This window comes from Mizuhopecten yessoensis, unplaced genomic scaffold (genome assembly GCF_002113885.1).
Source record: "Mizuhopecten yessoensis strain PY_sf001 unplaced genomic scaffold, ASM211388v2 scaffold10343, whole genome shotgun sequence".
NCBI classification, from domain to species: Eukaryota; Metazoa; Mollusca; class Bivalvia; order Pectinida; family Pectinidae; genus Mizuhopecten; species Mizuhopecten yessoensis.
This window is the reverse complement of record NW_018408499.1, coordinates 309,560-328,206: the sequence shown is the minus strand read 5'-3', so window position 1 is coordinate 328,206 and position 18,647 is coordinate 309,560. Positions and strand designations below refer to the sequence as shown.

The 18,647-nt window shown below is 37.5% G+C and overlaps 2 protein-coding genes across 2 annotated transcripts in view; one reads left to right on the top strand and one right to left on the bottom strand.

Annotated features, from left to right (window-relative positions):
• Positions 1-6,670, bottom strand: part of LOC110460256 (metal regulatory transcription factor 1-like) — a 23,382-nt gene extending 16,712 nt beyond the window's left edge. Inside the window, exons 1-3 of the mRNA XM_021513073.1 lie at positions 6,298-6,670; positions 2,991-3,131; positions 978-1,057 (exon numbers count right to left, since the gene is read on the bottom strand). Of these exons, the coding sequence (XP_021368748.1) occupies positions 978-1,057; positions 2,991-3,131; positions 6,298-6,530 (454 nt within the window). The 5' untranslated portion in view covers positions 6,531-6,670. The remainder of the gene's footprint in view (positions 1-977; positions 1,058-2,990; positions 3,132-6,297) is intronic.
• A 399-nt stretch (positions 6,671-7,069) lies between these two features.
• On the top strand, positions 7,070-14,894 carry LOC110460266 (40S ribosomal protein S4-like). Its single transcript, XM_021513089.1, has 6 exons — positions 7,070-7,143; positions 7,839-8,100; positions 12,130-12,227; positions 13,291-13,462; positions 14,025-14,154; positions 14,719-14,894. The coding sequence occupies exons 1-6, from the start codon at positions 7,141-7,143 to the stop codon at positions 14,840-14,842; spliced, it is 789 nt and encodes a 262-aa protein (XP_021368764.1). The 5' UTR covers positions 7,070-7,140; the 3' UTR covers positions 14,843-14,894.
• Positions 14,895-18,647: the final 3,753 nt, after the last annotated feature.

The window sequence follows — 18,647 nt, the reverse complement described above, 5'->3', positions numbered from 1 at the left end:
CAGGTGTATCCACACTTTTACCGGTGTGAGATATCCTTGTCTCTTACCCTGGGCAGGTGTATCCACACTTTTACCGATGTGAGATATCCTTGTCTCTTACCCTGGGCAGGTGTATCCACACTTTTACCGGTGTGAGATATCCTTGTCTCTTACCCTGGACAGGTGTATCCACACTTTTACCACTGTGAGATATCCTTGTCTCTTACCCTGGACAGGTGTATCCACACTTTTACCGGTGCGAGATATCCTTGTCTGACCCTAGTGTTGAGACGGGGGGATTCCCCTATTTATAACAATTGTATGACGTCACGTCAACAGTACATCAACGACACGTCAGATGTGTATTTAGCCTGTAGCGTTAACAGGGTGAAGGGGGTAAGAGAAAAGAATCATTTACCCCTTAAGGGTGAGAGAGTGAAATTTCAACGCTTGGGAAAAAAATCATCAGTTGCCAAACACTCAGCAAAGCCTTGTCTTTGGCAACTTAAGAATCTTCCCCTGAGGGTTGAGATTAATAGAATCTCTCACACCCTTGGGGGCGAGATAGGGGAATCCCAACCTGAGAGAAAGATTCTTAAGTTGCCAAACACGAGGCTTTGCCGAGTGTTTGGCAACTTAAGAATCTTTCCCCGAGGGTTGAGATTCCCCTATCTCACCAACAAGGGGGTGAATGATTCTTTTTCTCTTACCCTGTTCTCCCATTTTGTATCATATACACAATGTAATGATAACGTTACATGATAAATTCAGGGTTGACGTGAAGTTGATGGATTGTTGACGTGACGACATTGTATTGTTGAAGTGACGTCATACTATTGTTATGAATAGGGGAATCCCCCCGTCCCAACCCTAGGGTGAGATAAGGAAATCTCACATTCGGTAAAAGTGCAGATACACCTGTCCAGGGTAAGAGAATCCCCTATCTCACCCCCAAGGGGGTGAACGATTCTATTACTCTACCCATTTATCCTGTTTACCCTTATGAGTTTTCTGATGAGTCCTCAGGTTTCCTGCAGTACTGTATGTACGTGGACACCCTGTGTAGTTACACTGATACCTGGAAAATACAAATGACATTGTATATGTTACTCTGGTATTTTAGGAATATTTAGGGTACCTTTTTTTATATAGATTATAATGGTACAACTATTATGTAACGGGTACGGGTATTGCATAAAGAGAGATAACTCCGAATGTAGGGATGAGGATGCTAGGATGCGTGCGCATACCCGATAAGAATGTTCCTGAAATAAAATAAATATACGAGACGGTAACCTCTCCTTCCTGTTCATTTCAGGTAAGTTCCAGAGTTAAACTATGTGATATGTTTTCACATGTAGGTAGATTTGTTCACAAAGTGTTGGTTCACATTTTTGCCAAATAATGTTGTGTATTTTGGAATAATTCTTATGAAATACGAGATATAGGACCTGCAGGGTTGTGTTGGTGAAAACGGCATGGTCGGCCATTTTCCCCGCCAAAACGTTGCGGTGCTACATTGTCATTATCTGATGATTTTTGGAGGTTTAATCGTTACTTAAATAGGTAAAAATGATTCAGAATATGTTTCGAGATGAAAGATGTCTATAACTTGGTATGAACTTGTGTGTTTACATTTTACGATCATATTGATGGAGGCATCAACTTGCCAAGTAATTTGTTATTACGAGTTATCTCCCTTTAGACATTCGTCGAAATAGAGATTGTTATAGGATGTAAATTGAGCACAGTCTCGGATGTGTATTAATGGACAGGAATGCCACATATTGGCATTACTCATTATGATAAGAGTAACCATTGATTGAAATTGTTAATACTTAACAATTTATAGTATGATAGAGACTGATAGGAGGAATTCGATTATTTGACTGATACTTTGTCTTTACCATAGGTTGATACATGAACTGATAGTTTTTTTTGTTCGGTTTGTGATAAATTGGTTGCCTTGTGTTAGAGTTTAATGCAATTAATAATTGTTCAATAATTGTCATTTACAATAGATCTGTAATAGATTGTTGATGTAGTAATGCTAATAGTTATCATTTAACTGACATGTGACATGTTTTATGTGAAAAGTGAGAAGTTTTGTCAATATGTGACTAACTCTTTTTAGTCACATATTTGAAGTCACTATTGTAAGTGTATTATAGGACTGTCAAGTTATCCTATAGTCACATTTTGTTCAGGTTGGCTAGCCGTATCGATTTAGTCACTTAAGTCAGTAAGTCACATCTCTAGTCACACTTAGTCACATCTCTTGTCACACTTACTCACATTTTGTCATTTCTTTAAAATGTATTTCCCTAGACAGATATATTAAGCCAGTTAATTTGCTTTACTATCCTAAGCAAGTTTATAATGTAACAAGCCTGTACAATTTATTGTTTGTGATTAGAATGTTCCTGAAATAAAATAAATATAGAGACGGTAACCTCTCCTTCCTGTTCATTTCAGCCGGCAGAATCCAAGAGTAACATATAATAATATCCTTGACATGGTACTGTATAGTTTTCGCAGGGCTGATATTTCATGGTTGTTTGGAATAGTTCAGGAGATTCTATTTCCTGCAACATTGCCAAGTAAAAATATCCCGCCCTTGACGATACTTAAATGTGTACTTAATAAGATTTCTTTTACAAGCACTACTACTAGTGTTTTGTGAAATAAAGTAAAATACAAAACTGAATAGAAGTTTTATCTTCATTATTCTGTAGTAAAAACAAATTGTGTTTGTGTCTCTATTTAAAAAAATATATTCTGAGATTGTTATCCATGGTGTCGTTATTTTCTTGGCATTTAATTTCGCACTATTTTTTATGACCATGAGTACAGCGACATTAAATTCCTCGAAAATATAACCAGCTATACAGTATTCACACAGGTATTAGACAAGTGATTGGCTTCAAATATAAAATACATAATGTTATGCATTTGTGACCAAGCTATAAAACTAGACCAAAACAGAAAATAAACAATATTCTAATAGTTACCTTGTAACCTCTAGAAGCTTTGTATTAGGGTCACGGGTTTCCATGGTGATTGTGGCATGACTTGGGTTAGAGGGCATGCGGTTCTCCCCAGGATTGATTTGCATCAGTATCTGGTCCTCGGATATGGTGTGCTGGATATATCTACAACAGGAGCATTAAAAGGTTTATTTTGACTTGAGTTTTGACACTGCTACATCAAAGATACATCACAGAAAACCATCACAATCACATAAACAAATCATGTCATATAATTCTACGCTAACAGTTGTTTAACTATTTGTCTAATAATTCTGACAGATCAGCCGAACGTAACAAGTGCTGATCATGAGATGTTTCGGTTGAACACAGATATTTCAAAGTAGTGAAATGACTAAAATTTGATAAAGAAAAGTGTCAACAATATCACTGCATAAAGTTTATCCTCTTTCTGGGTCCATTTTTACCTGGTCAGACTCACCCAATGTGAGTTTGCCCTCTGCTCTTTTGATTATATAGATTGCATATTTATTATGGATATAATTATATCTATAAAAATTCCTGCTTAATGCTGCAGTTTAAATTTCCAATGATGAATGATTTTCACCAGATATATACACCTAGTTAACACAACTAATTTAGAGTGAATTCCAGGGTCACACAACAGAAAGGATTTCTACACCTGAATGTACTAGTTTATTATAACTGGAAGCTTGGTAAGGGATAACTACCGGGGGGAGCTACCTCTGTTCCTAGCCAGACCTGTCAGTCACTTATTTCAAGACACGTCAATCAATGGAGATGTAATCAAGAAACTACTTTTCAATTTAGATGCTACCAAATCACCAGGACCCGATGGGATGCATCCGAAAGATTTAAAGGAACTTCGCGATGTTTTGTGTATACCAATTTCGATAATCTTCAATAAATCTCTCTCTGAAGGAAAACTACCCCAATCATGGAAGGACGCGAACATCACCGCTATTTACAAAAAAGGTTCAAAAACCGATCCTGGAAACTATCGACCTGTTAGTCTTACTAGTATCATCGTTAAAACAATGGAAAAATTTATTCGTGATAGTATAGTTCAACACATGCAACTGAACAATTTATTCAGCAAAAATCAGTTTGGATTTCTCCCCGGAAGATCAACAACACTTCAAATGTTAATCGTCCTAGATGAGTGGACTAATATGTTGGATACGGGAGGAGAAATTGATGTCATTTATATGGATTTTATGAAAGCTTTCGACAAGGTACCCCATTGCCGTCTAATACACAAGCTATATAATTATGGAATCAGCACGAAAACTGTTAAATGGATAGAAAACTTTTTAAGTGATAGACATCAAAAAGTAGTTGTTAACGGATCTACATCCAAATTACAGAAAGTCTTAAGCGGAATTCCTCAGGGGAGTGTTTTAGGACCAATATTATTTGTTATGTATATCAATGACATGCCCGAGAACACTGCGTCATTGGCTCTCTATTCGTGGATGATACTAAATTATATCGCAAGATACGAACTGATGAGGATAAGGAAATTCTACAAGCAGATTTGAATAATCTTCAAAAATGGTCTGATGATTGGCTTCTGAAATTTCATCCGAATAAATGCAAGGTTCTTCAGGTTAAAGGATCACCAAACAATAATAGAACATACCGTCTCGCGAGCAAAACTGGAGAAGTCGTACTTGACAAAATCAACAGTGAAAAAGATTTAGGAGTAACGGTGGATGCAAACCTGGACTTTCGGACCCACATTCAAAACTCAATAAATAAAGCTAATTCAGTACTCGGGATGATTAGAAGATCATTTACTTTATTGGACGAATCGATTTTTAGACAGTTATTTAAGGCTCTGGTAAGACCGCATCTAGAATACGCAGCCAGTGCGTGGAGTCCGTATAAACTTAAAGATATCCAGATGATAGAGAATGTACAACGGAGAGCCACTAAGCTTCTACCTGGATTTAAAGAAATCTCCTACGAAGAACGTTTAGAAAAATTAAAACTACCGACACTAAAACACCGAAGGACTAGAGGTGATTTGATTAACGTTTTCAAGATTGTGAAGAGGAAGTTTGATGAGAAAGTCACGTCAGACATATTTGTCTACGATAATAACGAAAGAACATGAGGACATAAATTTAAGCTGTATAAACAACGATGTAGTACAGAGCTAAGGAAAAACTCGTTCACGTTTAGGGTAGTTGATATCTGGAACGGTCTACCGGAATCGGTTGTAAATGCAGAAACCACGAAGGACTTTGAGATCCTGTTGGATAACCATCTGAAGGACACTATTTACAATAATTACTGATAATGTACTCTTTTGGGAAATTTTATATATGTTAACCAGTGACAATATAATATTTTTATACAATGTTTTGTGATATGGACTTAGAGGCTTTCAGCCTGCGTCCATTATTTTTCAATTAAATTCAAGGGATACCTGAACCTTGGTTTTAAATAGTTGTGTCTGAGGGCCAAGACTTAGAAACAGGAGGGAGGAGTAGTGGAAATTTGACTGGATCAATTGTTGACGACCAGGTAGCTCAATTAGAGGAGCACCGGTCTAGAGTTTGTACTTTGTAGGGTTCTAGGTTTAAATCCCTGTCTATAATAGTAGCCGTCAACCCTCTCTCATTAGAAGGGAGACTCCCTCATTTTGCTGAAATTTACCAATCTCCATCGAAACTCTGACAGTTATCGCTTCAACCTTAGAGCCTTCATCCGTTCATGGAAGAAGAACTCACTCATTCAAGTCTAAACCCAAACAAACTCAAAATCTACATCCTGTGTTCAAAAGATCTCCTGGTCACTGCAGGGTGTGAGTAATGATAATAACAGATGTGTCTCAATCAAATGAATGCTATTTCAATTTTTTTTTGATACATAAAAAGGGAAAGCAGTTTCAGTCGTGTTTCACACACTTTCTCCCTCATAGTAAATGCGGAATGAGGGAGATCTCAATATAGATAAAAAATCTTGTCGTCAGAAAGCTATGTTACCGCAGCGATGGAGGTTTGAGAGGTTAATTGACATCTACATGTAACGTTATACACACCTTGAGTTAGATAAACATGATAACCAACCATTACTCATTGGGAAACCTTTATTTTTTTCCCTTATAAGCTTTGTAATAAATGCTATTCCAAGCTCAATTTATGTTTGTTGTTAAAAAATGTAAATGACATTAAATAAGGATTATTATTATCATCATTAAACAGAAAATAAACCCCTACTGTGCAGTAAGGCGGACCACTCAATAAGTTGTTTATTTATTATCAATTCCGTCTTCGTTAGGTAGACTAGGCAGGGATCTTACCCGTCATTTGAAGAGGGATGGTTCTGTGACATTTTGGCACCAGATGAGAAATCCGTGGGTTCCATGTCTCCTGATCTTAGCTCTTCCCGTTGACTATCATTTGAATCGCAGTTCAAATAAACACGAGTTACCGAACTGGTATCGGGTGCGAGATTGTCATCTTCAGCCTCAAGCATATCAAAGCCTTCAAAACTTCCCCAGTTCACGCCTTCCATATCCCCAGACGAATCCATGATTTTTCTATATCCTGATTAAATATAAAAGTGTTTATCGGCAGTTTGATTTAACCCACAGAGGAGGCAAAACATGAAAACCTGTCTGCAACCTCCTATGTTGACTTCTCGACCCTACTTTCGGTACGTCAGCCATGACACCGGATGTTGAAACTGCGAAGTATTAATCACCGGAATGGACAGAATCGGCAAACATATCTAAAAATTGTTGCAAATTTATAAAACAACTCATATATTTTCCGATGATAAATGTTATCTATTTTACTGAAGTAAATCATTTCATTTGGAGTCTTATTAAAATCAAAATTATACCGTAAAGTTGTAAGTAAGCAATGTGTTAATGCACCTATTTTGAAGCAGTACATATTTTGTATATTTCAAAAATAAATCCATAATCCAATCACATTCGTTCCACACTAAAATTGTCCTTTTAGCTTTATTTTACTAAAAACAGCCAGATGAAAAGTGTTCTTTGAGAAGTAGTATCAGTTTCTATCCGTTTCGGTTTGGTCCATTTCGGACCTTTTTGGTCCGTTTTGGTATTTATGGATTCCGTGCTGATCATACTTCCGGTTTAGTAGAACGGTCTTTTTCACTGTGTATAGCCAAAATGGTGGGTCTACTTGCTGACATGTGATATACAATCCGTTCAATCCTAACTCTTACACTGTACTAAAATACAAATTTATTAGATATATACAATAACCAAACTTCAAAGTTAATAAAAGACATGGTATTTTTCACACATGGCTTCGAATAAGTAAATAAATCCTTTTTTAAACTTACAGTTCAGCATGTTTAAGTTTATGAAAACAGTTGTCGCTTGCCCATTTCATTGCCGATGTGATCGTGTCATGTAATCTCTGAAACTTGGATAAAATGGGGATTATAAAATGAGTATTTGTTGCTTTGGAATTTATTCTTTTTAAATAAATTAAGCAAGTATCGGCGACGTCGTTCATAACATGATCTAACACTTGACACGGAAAAACGTTTAGTTAGTGCCACAACCTAGATCTCATTTGTCATACGATGCAGTATCATAAACAATTTTGCTTATCTATTTATCAAAATAAGACCCTGTGCTCGTGGTATGACAACAACCTAGATTTCATTTGTCATACTTTGCAGTAGCATTTAACATGTTTGCTTATTATCTATGGATCGAAACAAGCGCCTGTGCTCTTGGTGTGCCATTCATTTTGTAATCAATTTATAGCATGAAAATACTGACGTGCAGGCTCTCCCTTCATGTACCGTTTTGTTGTAGCAGTTTCGTTTCAAATACTCTTGAATGTAATGTTTCAGGGTTATCGAGGACGTAGGAAGTCTATGAAGCGCCTGACGGCACCAAAGTCATGGATGCTTGACAAACTGAGTGGTGTCTTTGCTCCTCGACCTAGCACAGGCCCACACAAATTGAGGGAATGTCTTCCCATGATCGTTTTCCTACGTAACAGACTAAAGTATGCCCTCACATACGACGAAGTAAAGAAGATCGTTAACCAGAGGCTGATCAAAGTTGATGGGAAGGTGAGAACTGCCAAGGACTACCCAGCTGGTTTTATGGGTGAGTATTAAAATAGATTTAAACAGTTAAATACTAAAAAAATGTGTTGAAAATGCAAGAAAACATGGATCATTCTACCAAATTACTGCATTGGAAGAGGTGTATGATGCCAACCCATCTTCGGTTGCAATTTTCAATAAATAGTACCAACTATACCCAACACAGGGCACTTGTGGGAAAACGGCCCAAAAAATGATAATACTTTTCATGACAATTTAAACTGTATTATGCTTTATTGGCTGCTGATTATCTTTACATGGACAATTTAAAGGTAAGAATAATTACCAAAACAAGACTCCTGATTTACGTGCTGTGATGCTATTTATTTAAATGTCTTTTTCAAAAGTCTATTTTATCAAAACTAATGCTAGTTTGGAGAAGAAATTAAAATCGGAACCCTCGTTGACTCGAAACTAATTCAACTATGCATATATTCTGCCGATATTGATCGTTTATCCCCAAAAAATTTCGTCAAAATACCAGAAGTATTCATTTCCGGGTCCAGTAACGCCGGTTAAGGGGCCTTCCTAAATCTGATGGTATTTCGCTTAATTTTTGTGTCGCCTGCGAAAAGTTTGCTATGGCGGCAGCGGCGTCCGCACAGAGGTTTTCATGCGATAACTTAAGCTTCCTTGGGCCGATCAAACTCAAACTTCATGCAGTGCTTCCTTACCAAAAGTGCTTGCTTGGGATTGCTTTTCAGGTCCGAAGGTCAAGGTCACTGTTCCTATAAATAGTAAATCTGTTTTCGTGCGATAACTTGAATTTCCTTGGGCCGATCAAACTCAAACTTCATGCAGTGCTAAGCACAATCTCCCAGCTCCCTGCGCAGGCGACACATCCACTTCTGTGGAATTCTTGTTATAGAAGCACCCGAAATATCAAATTGTGATAGAAAAAGAATGAAAAGTGGATAGTATCTATTAATGAAAAATGAATAAACATTTTTGGAACTGATAGTATGGTATAAAGAACATTGATATTTATCTCAAAAGTGTCCCGATTTGGGTACAGTGACGTTACCCAAAATTAGTTGAGAGTTACAGAAGACTTTCTTTTCAATAAATGAAGGAAGCTGTATTACATGTTGAGAACAGTTGTGTCACTAGAAATGTATAGAAGGGAACTACACATCACCAGGAGAAGCTCCAACTTGCACACTGATATTACTTCTGAAGAATTTCAGGTTCAATGTTCCTGATTTGTAAAAAAAAAAAAAGGCCCTTTTGAAGCTATCCCTGATCAATGTGATCGTGTATAGTCAAAATGAGGCCAACAGAAACTTCTGTCAACGGTCGCCCACTGACTTGTGTTTGAAGGGCATTACCAATGATTTGATACATATGTTTGAATATATTTCTGGGAAAATTATATTTTCAATCTTTTAACAGAAACACATTATGATAATTGAAAAGATACAAAGATGTTAAATTCAATGATCATAATGACCATCACTGTGTACATGCTTCTCCGATGTTCGTTTTTAATTCAATCTAGACCAAGTAGTTACCTTAATCAGTTCCTTTTTTTTCTCTTTCGAGAACAAATGTAGTTGCAGCAGAATCCATTTATGGTCCTTACCCTACCTGATGGATTGTCAAGTTTTACATGTAGATTCTCCGTAGTCCTAAGTGTCTTACTTTGTTAATGATTGGAAGAGAGAAAATGATCAATAAAAAAACGATAGCTTTCAGACTACCATCTTGGATTTAGAGCTTAAGTTCTGTTAATTCCATTTCTCAGTAACTCCATCAGAGATCCTATTTAACTTTCACTTCCTGTTGGTCCTTATTTTTCCTGATTCACATGCTGTGCGACGCTATTTATTTGGATTTCTTTTTCAAAAGTCTATTTTATCAAAACTAATGCTAGTTTGGAGAAGAAATTTAATCGGAATCCTCGTTGACTCTTAACCATTTCAACTATGTATATTTTCTGCCGATATCGATCGCCCATCCCCAAAAATATTCGCCAAAATACCAGAAATGTCCCTTTCCGGGTACAGTAAAGCCGGTTCAAAGGCCTACCTAAATCTGATGGTATCTCGCGTTCCTTTTATAGAACCACGCATCTGAAATATCAAATTGTGATAGAAGTGAAAAGTGGATAGTTTCTATTTATGAAAAATTTACAAACTTTGTTGAAGCTGATAGTAAGGTATAAACAACATTGATATTTATCTAAAAAGTGTCCCGATTTGGGTACAGTGTTTGAGTGACGTTTCCCAAAATTAGTTGAGAGTTACAGAGGACGTTCTCTTCAATAAATGAAGGAAGCTGTATTATATGTTGAGAACAGTTGTGTCACTAGAAATGTATAGCAGGGAACTACACATCACCGACAGGAGGAGCTCCAACTTGCACACTGACTGACATTGCTTCTGAAGAATTTCGGGTTCAGTGCTCCTGATTTGTATAAAAAAAAAAGGCCGTTTCGAAGCTATCCCTGATCAATTCTGTGATCGTGTATAGTCAAAATGAGGCCAACAGAAACTTCTATCAACGGTCGCCCACTGACTTGTGTTTGAAGGGCATTACCAATGATTTGATACATATGTTTGAATATATTTCTGGGGAAATGATATTTTCAATCTTAATCGGAAACACATTTTGATAGTTGAAAAAATAAAAAGATGTTAAATTGAATTATCATAATGACCATCACTGTGTACATGCTTCTCCGATGTTCGTTTTTAATTCAATCTAGACCAAGTAGTTACCTTAATCAGTTCTTTTTTTCTCTTTCGAGAACAAATGTAGTTGCAACAGAATCCATTTATAGTCCTTGCCCTACCTGATGGATTGTCAAGTTTTACATGTAGATTCTCCGTAGTCCTTAGATGTGTGTGTCTTATTTTATTAATGATTGGAGAGAGAGAAAAATGATCAATAAAAAAACGATAGCTGTCAGACTACTATCTTGGATTTAGAGCTTAAGTTCTGTTAATTGCATTTCTCAGTAACTCCATCAGAGATCCTGTTTAACTTTCACTTCCTGTTGGTCCTTATTTTTCCTGATTCACATGCTGTGCGACGCTATTTATTTGGATTTCTTTTTCAAAGGCTATTTTATCAAAACTAATGCTAGTTTGGAGAAGAAATTTAATCGGAATCCTCGTTGACTCTTAACCATTTCAACTATGCATATTTTCTGCCGATATCGATCGCTCATCCCCAAAAATATTAGCCAAATTACCAGAAATGTCCCAAGCCGGTTCAAAGGCCTACCTAAATCTGATGGTATCTCGCGTTCTTTTTATAGAACCACGCATTTGAAATATCAAATTGTGATAGAAGTGAAAAGTGGATAGTATCTATTAATGAAAAATGAACAAACTTTGTTGGAACTGATAGTATGGTATAAAGAACATTGATATTTATCTAAAAAGTGTCCCGATTTGGGTAGTGTCTGTATGACGTTACCCAAAATTAGTTGAGAGTTACAGAAGACTTTCTTTTCAATAAATGAAGGAAGCTGTATTATATGTTGAGAACAGTTGTGTCACTAGAAATGTATAGCAGGGAACTACACATCACCGACAAGAGGAGCTCCAACTTGCACACTGACTGACATTGCTTCTAAAGAATTTCCGGTTCAGTGCTCCTGATTTGTATAAAAAAAAAAAGGCCGTTTCGAAGCTATCCCTGATCAATTCTGTGATCGTGTATAGTCAAAATGAGGCCAACAGAAACTTCTGTCAACGGTCGCCCACTGACTTGTGTTTGAAGGGCATTACCAATGATTTGATACATGTTTGAATATATTTCTGGGGAAATGATATTTTCAATCTTTATCAGAAACACATTCTGATAATTGAAAAGATACAAAGATGTTGAATGTGCTTCTCTGATGTTCGTTTTTAATTCAATCTAGACAAAGTAGTTACCCTTATCATTTATTTTTTTTCTCTTTCGAGCACAAATGTAGAGGGCATTGCCAACGACTTGAACATCTTGAGACTTTAAACAGAAACAGGACCCCACAATAATAATAAAACTTATAAGTTGCAAATAAACTTTTGTTTTTCAGATGTCATCACCATTGAGAAGACAAATGAGAACTTTAGACTCCTGTATGACGTAAAAGGACGATTTACAGTTCATCGCATCAAACCAGAGGAGGCCAAGGTAAATATCATACGAACCGTCCCCTTTAATGTAGGGTTGCTTGTTTATACAAAATTAAGTTAGATTTTCTTGGTTAGATCTGGCCTATAGGAAATCTGTATATGAATGACCTCTTGTCCATCATCATCTTCTCTAGCCAAGTGCTGCTTTGTATACACTCAACTTACCCTTGGCGGATATAGCCATGTTTACTGAGCCTTTAAATTTTCGTGCGATGTGGCATCCAATGAAATCACGTCTTACATATGACGCTGTTGACTACGGAAGCAGGTTGTCATTTATGTCAGAGTGTTTTGCCCCAAAAAAATTGGCGCACGATCTTTTGGGAAACTTCTGGAGTGTTAAATCAGTTGGTGGAAATGATGACCTGGGGAAATATGTGTGCTGCCTTCGGATTGTTTCCATATTGCTCTGTCATTTATACACCGCCTCGACATGCACATGTTTATGTCAACACGCCGATGGAGTGTGTATGTAACCGTCATTCTGATTGGTTAAAAGTTTATTGGGAGAAGAAGGATAACTCAGTATATCCGCTAGGTGGCAGTGGAGGGAATTATGAAAACACGGCTATATCCGCCATGGGTTAGTGGAGTGTACGAAGTGAATAATTGGCTAGCGAAGATGGTCGTCCATTCTAAATTCAAAGACTACAGAGTGTGGTGTTGGTACTTGTGTCTGTCTAGCCTACTAAGTTTTTACATTTAGGTCAGTTACAAACCAAGCACTGCAGCTTATTCTGCTAGGACCATACAACTTATATACTTGTGTGCCTTTACGAGTTCAACATGTTATACAGCATTTTTGTGAAACAGGGTGTCTGATTCCTTGCTTAGGTTTTCTTAGTTTTAAGGAGAAAAATATGTGTTGTGAATGCACGAGATGCCCTTCACACATTAGTGATGGTAAATTTTTTGTTAAATAGTTAAAAACAGTCTGGTTTTGGAATCCGCATGGTACCCATTTTATCCAGTAGCTAATAAATTATTATAAGTGAAAGATGGCATGCAAAAAATCTTTAGTCATATATGGATATGTTTGTATACATTGTATAATGTTTTAGTACAAACTGTGTCGAGTGAAGCGAGTAACCGTGGGAGCTAAGGGTGTACCGATGTTGACCACTCATGATGCCAGGACTATCCGCTACCCTGACCCCCTAGCCAAGGTCAACGACACCGTCATGGTGGACATTGCCACTGGAAAAATGAAGGAGTTCATCAAATTCGATTCCGGTAAGAGATGAACGGTCTCAAGTAGTGAAAAAGCAATTGATTCTCCTGCAATCTCTGGTAATGTTAGCAACTGTAGCACACTCAAGAAAGATGATGTATTCAAAATCAATTGCAAATCTAATTTTGCATCACTCATTGGGAAAATGGTATGTAAATAACATATTGTCTGGGTTTTGAACATTCTGTGTTATCATCAGTGGCCCTATCGAAGCTATCCCTGATCTGCTCAATGATCGTGTATAGTCAAAATGAGGCCAAGAAAAACTTCTCTCAACGGTCGCCCACTAACTCGTGTGTTTGGAGGGCATTACCAATGATTTGATACAAGTGATTGTTGCCTTGGAATTAAAAGGTTATGCATATCACACAGTCATAATTAAAATATTCAGTGTAAAAATTACCAATGGCATTTTCCGTTGTGTAATTTTGTTAATATTGATCTGTCATTAGTTTGTATGGCAACAGACCCATAAAATTTATTGGGATTGAGCAACTCGGAGATGTGAAACGGACAACGAAATTGGTGCAGAAATGTATTGCATGAGTGTAATGTGTGTTGTAGGTAACCTGTGTATGATCACTGGAGGCCATAACTTGGGGCGAGTAGGTGTCATCCAGCACAGGGAGAGACATCCAGGTTCTTTTGACATCGTACACATCAAAGATGCTCTAGGACACACATTTGCTACACGGTAAGTGGACAGGACCTCTTGATGCATGCAGTCTGGAGCCTTTATAATTGTGGTGGATCAAAGTTGGATATACCTGTATTACTTCAGATGCACTGTATGATAATGAATTATTGTGTTCAGACTGAAATTACAGAGACATGTCATTGTTGTGGCTAGAAAAATACCATCTTATCACAGAAACAGTACTTGTGGTGAAGTCGAGTGCAAAATTGTGTCAACAATTAATGAGATTTGGCAAGCTTGGGCTTTTCACCATTTGGAACAGGAAATATGATTTCTTATCCACCACATTTACTGTTAAATCTGATCTACCCTGGTATTAAAGAATGTCTTGGGAAGTGAGTAACAACTTGGCAAATGGTAAATTGTGCAGATCTGGATTTTTTGCTAGGAAGTGTTTGCATTATATTATAAATAAGAAAATGTTAATAGTTCAGAAAATTTGAAGTGTAAGTGACAGTTCTGAGAATTATTTATAATAAATTATGTTGTAAACAGTAAATATGACTAGATGTTGCATTTTTCATGAAGTGTTTAGTAAAAGGTGTTTTTTTATGTTTTCAGATTGAGCTATGTCTTTGTGATCGGTAAAGGCAACAAGCCCTGGATCTCTTTACCCCGTGGTAAGGGTGTGAAACTGTCCATCGCTGAGGAGAGAGACAGGAGAATGGCTGCTAAGAGCTCATAAGGACATGAACACTAACTTATAACAGTGACAAAATAAAACCAATGTCTGGGAACATGTTGTCAAGTTGTTCCTTCAAACAGAAAAAAAAAATGATTTGCAGTATTTCAACACATATCTCTAAACAGAAACCAAGTGTTTCATATTCATAAAATTTTAGGTTGGTAAGTATGGATTGTGAAAAGATTCATGTAGCACAACCATAGACTCGCTTACATCTATGACCAATAATTAAACAAAGCTTAGCTGAATCAATTCTTTTTGGTACTTATATAACAACTAATTATACAAATGCTTACAGCGTAGACGAATCAACATCGCTTTGTGGACAACTCGTACATATTTTACACCTTTGTGGACAATTGCTTCATTGGTAATTTGTCTAAATGAAGGTGACCGAGTACATACTGTACTAGTCGTGGAAACGTCGCATATAAACATTGGTTTTGCTACATGAATCTTTTCATAATGTTGCATATTCAGAAAATTGAAACATTTTGGAGTGACGATGCAGAAGATGGGCATGTTTTAATCGAACCAATTGAGTGGAACTGGGACTTCTTAATGAAAGCCTACCAATAAAAAAAAAAACTTAACCGTTCAAGTGGAATTTTAGGAATCGGGGAGGAGGGGGGAACCCTTAACATTTTGAATAATTTTACCAGCAATTTTAGTTTTCATTTCAACTGTTTTGAAATTATGGTTAAATTGGTTCTAGTTTGATTCAAACTGAATACTAGGTATTTCAATTTTCCTCTTTCTTCGTCAAGTTTGCCATTATAATGATTGACTCGCAGACGTTGTTTCCAATAATTGCTGATGTAAAGATGTTCTGAATTTTAAATTCGTGCCTCACTTTTTGAAACAAGTCGATAGCAGAACTGATACTTTTGGTGCTTAGAGATAACAAGTACTCTATTAAAGTACACAAATATGGTTGTTTAAATATCTCAACTATGACATAATGAATGTTATCGTATTGTTCCAGTATTTATGAAAATAACGTTTTGTTGTATAAATGAAGCCCGTAAATTTTGAGAAGTTTGTATGAACTATGTTCGATATCATTACTTGGATAAACTGCAGACTAAATATCTCCATAACACTACGTTTCGTCAGAGGAGTCGCATGAAATATTTCATGGATTTGAGTCGTTTGAAGTCCTGCACTGGAACACAGCACTTTCACCAACAAGTTCTGACAAAATCCATGACTAGACTTTCACAGTTCGGTACGTTATGACTGTACCATCACATCGCTCACAACATTTGATAAGGTGATTACCCTAGGGTAATACATCTTTGGGGTTTAACGTCCTGTAACAGGCAGGGTCATATAAAAAGAAAGAAATTATAAACGTTCAGTCGTTCATTTAATTAAATACCACAAAAATTGTAAATATTAGTCCCGCCATAGAAATGGTGCTTAACACAGCGCCTATTATCTGTCTAAAGGGAGATTGGTGTGATGAAGGATCTCTACATGGCCCATTGTAACACCAAGAAATATACTCAGCATCTCACTTTTACTTCTATCGTAAAATGCCAAGGATAAGCACTTATAACTGCCTGGAAGACCACGACAGAAGAGAGGTTCAGCTGCACCCATCGACCTCGCCTGGGAATATGGCCTTGCACAAGTCCACGATCAGCTCACGAAAGAAAATGTGCAATACATCCAGAAAAACGCCGGCGCACTTTCGGGAGACATGATCAACATGTCTCAGGAAACTGACGTCTAGATACTGTGGAATACCTTCTAAGATGTAAAAACGACAACGAGAAGGATGTCAAAAGCGAGAACCTCTGGTTCAACCGCAATCTAAGGGAGAAGACGCAATGGAAGGCCTGCGTATAAAGACACGTCATTATTACCGGACAGTGGAGTAAATAAAGATCTATCGCGGGGAATGTACAAAGACTCTGTGATAACAACAGCAAGCCCTTCTGGAGATGCATAAACAAATATAGGTGTAGCTCTCTTTAAGAATATGGAATGATTCGTCAATGACGGGAAGGAGAACGCCAAAATTCTGATCAAACCGTTTCGTTCCGTCTTGGTGTGTAGACATCCCAGAGAAACTGCCCAGAGATGTCCCAGACGGTGTAGAGGAAACTCCTTGCCAATATCAACACTTCCCAAGGACCCGATAAGTAATCCAATGCTAGTTTGAAGAACAGTGCTAAACATTCAGTGCTCAGTCGACGGAGGTAAGCTACCAGTCCATTGGCGCCATGACTATGTTACATCAGTTGCTAAGAAGAATGGAAAATGACAGACCAGTGCCTCTAATCTGCGTCTCTTGCAAGCTGAAGCACATCATCTGTAGACATATCCTGGAACATTTTGAACGGGATAAGATACTAAAATCGATCGTAGGCTTCAGATCAGGCTATTAAGCGAGACATAAATGCATGATCCTACACAGCAGTATGATATGGCAATTTTAAACTTTCAAAGTCTTTCGATACTACGTCCCACAACAAACTTCTGCATAAGATGCGCTCTTACGGAGTAGATGGTTCATTGAACACACTTTCTATCAAGCAGTACCATGCATGTGATAGCCATTGGCAAAGAGTTGAGATCAGTCCACGTAACATCCGGTATTCCACAAGCTAGGACCAATTTTATTCGGTGTCACATTAATGAAATTCTAGCCTCGGTAAAATCAACTGTTCGTCTCTTCAATGACGACTGTATCCTTATAAGAGTGTAAGGATCATAATAGATCATGTGCAGATTCAGAAGGACCTCGTGGATTTAGAGAAATAGGCCGATACCTAAGGCATGCTGTTCAATGCTTAGAAGTGTACCTGAGCATAACTAGAGATCTCAACACTTCTACCAGCTCGACCATCACATCTTCAGCAGGTTGAGGAAACCACATACCTGGAGGTCATCCTGTCTGAGAACCTTAGTTTCGGTTTCCATATTACCAAGCTAAGAAAGAATGCCAAATCAACCCTAGGAACGAGGAGGAACCTGAGGCAATGTTAGACAGGAAAACACCATTCCGTTCTGACCACATGCGGGAAGTTCCGTTTTTAAAAAGGACGTGTCTTCTACTCCACAGCTATCCTATGTCTAGTCGAATCTAATATAGACATATATACTGAACAAAAAAATAGAAACGCACAAAGTCCCCCCACCCCCCACCCACCCTGCAATACACCTCAATGCCGTTCGATACAGAGACCAGATCCTCCAACCACATGTCTTTCCACTTCTCAGACGTCATAGCCTAATTTTCCAGCAAGACTATGCTCGACCGCATGTTGCCAGAGTCTGTCGTGATTTTCTCACGGCAAACAACGTTCAGCGTCTGGAATGGCCCCCATGTAGCCCCGACATGTCTCCCACTGAGCATCTGTGGGATGAGCTGGACAGGCGTATTAGGAAACGTCAAAAACCCTAACTAACCGCGCCCAGTTGATCGCAGCATTAACACAAGAATGGAACAACATTCCCTTAAGGCGAATAAACGTTCTCATGAATTCAATGTATAGGAGAATCCGTGCATGGATTCGTGCAAAAGGTGCCCATACCAGGTACTGAAGTGTCATTTTGTTTTTCGCGGGTATCCCACTTTGAGTAACTACTGATGACACGAGTGACGTCACACAGACTTTTCTTCTACAGTATTGTAAAGAGTAGACTTGTCCCTTCATATTGATATAAAATTTTGTACAAATTTCACAAAATATCATAGGCTATTGATTGCATAATTTAATTGTGCGTTTCTTTTTTGTTCAGTATATATGCATACATACATGAACACAAAAAAATGTATATAAAAATATATATA